The 1,896-nt window shown below is 54.1% G+C and overlaps 1 protein-coding gene across 1 annotated transcript; it reads right to left on the reverse strand.

The window, feature by feature from the left end:
• Positions 1 to 211: 211 nt before the first annotated feature.
• On the reverse strand, positions 212 to 1,680 carry LOC116204344 (protein PHYTOCHROME KINASE SUBSTRATE 4-like). Its single transcript, XM_031536430.1, has 2 exons — positions 1,175 to 1,680; positions 212 to 1,124 (listed from the first exon to the last, which is right to left on the reverse strand). The coding sequence occupies exons 1-2, from the start codon at positions 1,678 to 1,680 to the stop codon at positions 212 to 214; spliced, it is 1,419 nt and encodes a 472-aa protein (XP_031392290.1).
• Between the last annotated feature and the right edge of the window lie 216 nt (positions 1,681 to 1,896).

The following is a 1,896-nucleotide window of genomic DNA, read 5'->3' on the forward strand; positions in this document are numbered from 1 at the left end:
CTTACTTAGATTCCGAGAATTAAATGTGGCGGCTCGATAGAATCTAACTGTGCGTCGGGAGAATCTGAGACAGGCGAGCCGAGCGGTCACTTGCGGCTGGCGGCTTACTCACATTTCCGGCTTGCAATAACTCCCCCGCCTAACCCGGGCCGCCACATGGCCCTTGTCGGTCGTGCATTTCACCGGGTTTGGGCCCACGCTCACCGCCTTCTCACCGGCAGCTCGTCAGCAACCCGCCTCCGCCTCCCCTCCGCTTCCCTCCGCCTCCGCCAACGCCGCCTCCACTCCTCTCGAGCTCGTTGTGCTGCCGAAGCTGTATCCTGGTGAACTCCTCAATGTCGGACGCACTAACGGAGTAGTTCGTGACGCTCGCATGGTCAAAGGCCGTCCCTTCCGCCGTGGTCACGCTCCACATGACGCTAGCTTCACTTGGCTCGTATCCGCATTCTGTGGCGGTATCGTAGGCCGCCACCGCAGTGGGCCCATCCAGGCAGCCATAGATTCCTCCACTGGCAGCAGTGGAGAACCTTGGCCTTGCCTCGTCGAGCGAGTCCCTCGGCCGAGCATACGCAGCCGGGTAAGAGGTTGAGTTCGCTTGCGTGGAAAAGCTCTCAATCTCAAACAAGTCCGAGCTCGCATCGCTCATTATGTCATCGTCGATTGATACAGAGTTGATCCGCCGACGAGGGTTCACCGGGGAAGATATAGCATCCCTCGACTTCATCCGAATGTCTGGTGGGATGCCGGATGGCTGGAAGACTTCAAGCGAGTCCCGAGGTGGATCTTCGGTGAGTGGAAGGGGTAGAGAAGCAATGACAGCAGAAGCAGTTTTAGGTGGGAAGTCATGGATGAGTAGCTTCCTATTGGAAGGCAACGAAGAAGATGAAGTGGAAGGATTCAGCACAGGAAATGTGGATCCTTCATTGGAGAATCTGGTATGAGCATCTGGGACAATATTCTGCATATTCTCCACAAAAAGTTCAGGTTTCGAAGTTACTTTCCCAGTCGAATTATCGAGCTTAAGCTTGGAAATTACAGCTTCCCCCAGTTTGGGACTGCAGTTGTTCCGACTCGCCGGGGATCTCGTCTCTGATGAGGTTTTCTTCACTTGAACTGACTTCTTGCTGAAGCACGGCACTCCCGGAGGAAAAGCAGCCACCTAGGAGAATTGCACCTGGACCCGCTCTTCCGGTCCAATGCAGGATTCCTTAGCGACACCGGGATCGCCCCGGGTGGGTTTGACAGCAGCCCTGTGTGGCTGTTCGAGCTTGCCTCAGATGAGGCTGTGGGAGTCGCATAAGAGCGGTACGACCGGGTCCGATAGCTTCTGCTGAACCCATCGACCGACAAATCCATGGAGAACCTTGGAACTGGCTGGGAGATCTTCTTGGTTGCACAGGGAATCAGGTCGATGCTGGTCTCAGTGAAGTACTTCCGGGCATCGAAGATGCTCAGCTCCAAGTCACCAAGGGCTGCTGCTGCCACCACTGCCCTGCTTTCGCCACATCCATCATTGTCATCATTGGTTGGTCTGAGGTAGGCTGAGAAGGAAAAATCCGTGGCCATTAGGCTGCTCAGTTTCTTTTGCCCGAATGAGGAAGAGTGAAAAGGAAAAGTGGGCTGATTGGTTTGCGGCTGAGGGAAGCTGCTACCCAGGTTGCTGCTAACAGGGGATCTCATGATCAGAAATGAATCAAGCAGGTGAAGTGGCCAAAACACCAATCATGGAGGAGTAGCCATTTATTCTCTTCATGCCGTTGCCATTAATTGCCATTTATGAACTGCAGACTGTTCTGTTGTGTTTGAGAATTACGGCTGTTTGATTGGCAAGACATTCTCTCTGTTGAGAAAATGGGTGAAATGGAGGAGGGAGCTTCTATGCCGTACCCGAGTACC

Source organism: Punica granatum, chromosome 4 (genome assembly GCF_007655135.1).
Source record: "Punica granatum isolate Tunisia-2019 chromosome 4, ASM765513v2, whole genome shotgun sequence".
NCBI classification, from domain to species: domain Eukaryota; kingdom Viridiplantae; phylum Streptophyta; class Magnoliopsida; order Myrtales; family Lythraceae; genus Punica; species Punica granatum.

Excerpts from the sequence above, each read along its gene's own strand:
- LOC116204344 (XM_031536430.1), bottom strand. The coding sequence starts at position 1,680 with ATGAGATCCCCTGTTAGCAGCAACCTGGGTAGCAGCTTCCCTCAGCCG. Across the intron at positions 1,125-1,174 it reads GACCGGAAGAGCGGGTCCAG|CAAGAAGTCAGTTCAAGTGA; the intron begins GTGCAATTCTCC and ends GCCGTGCTTCAG.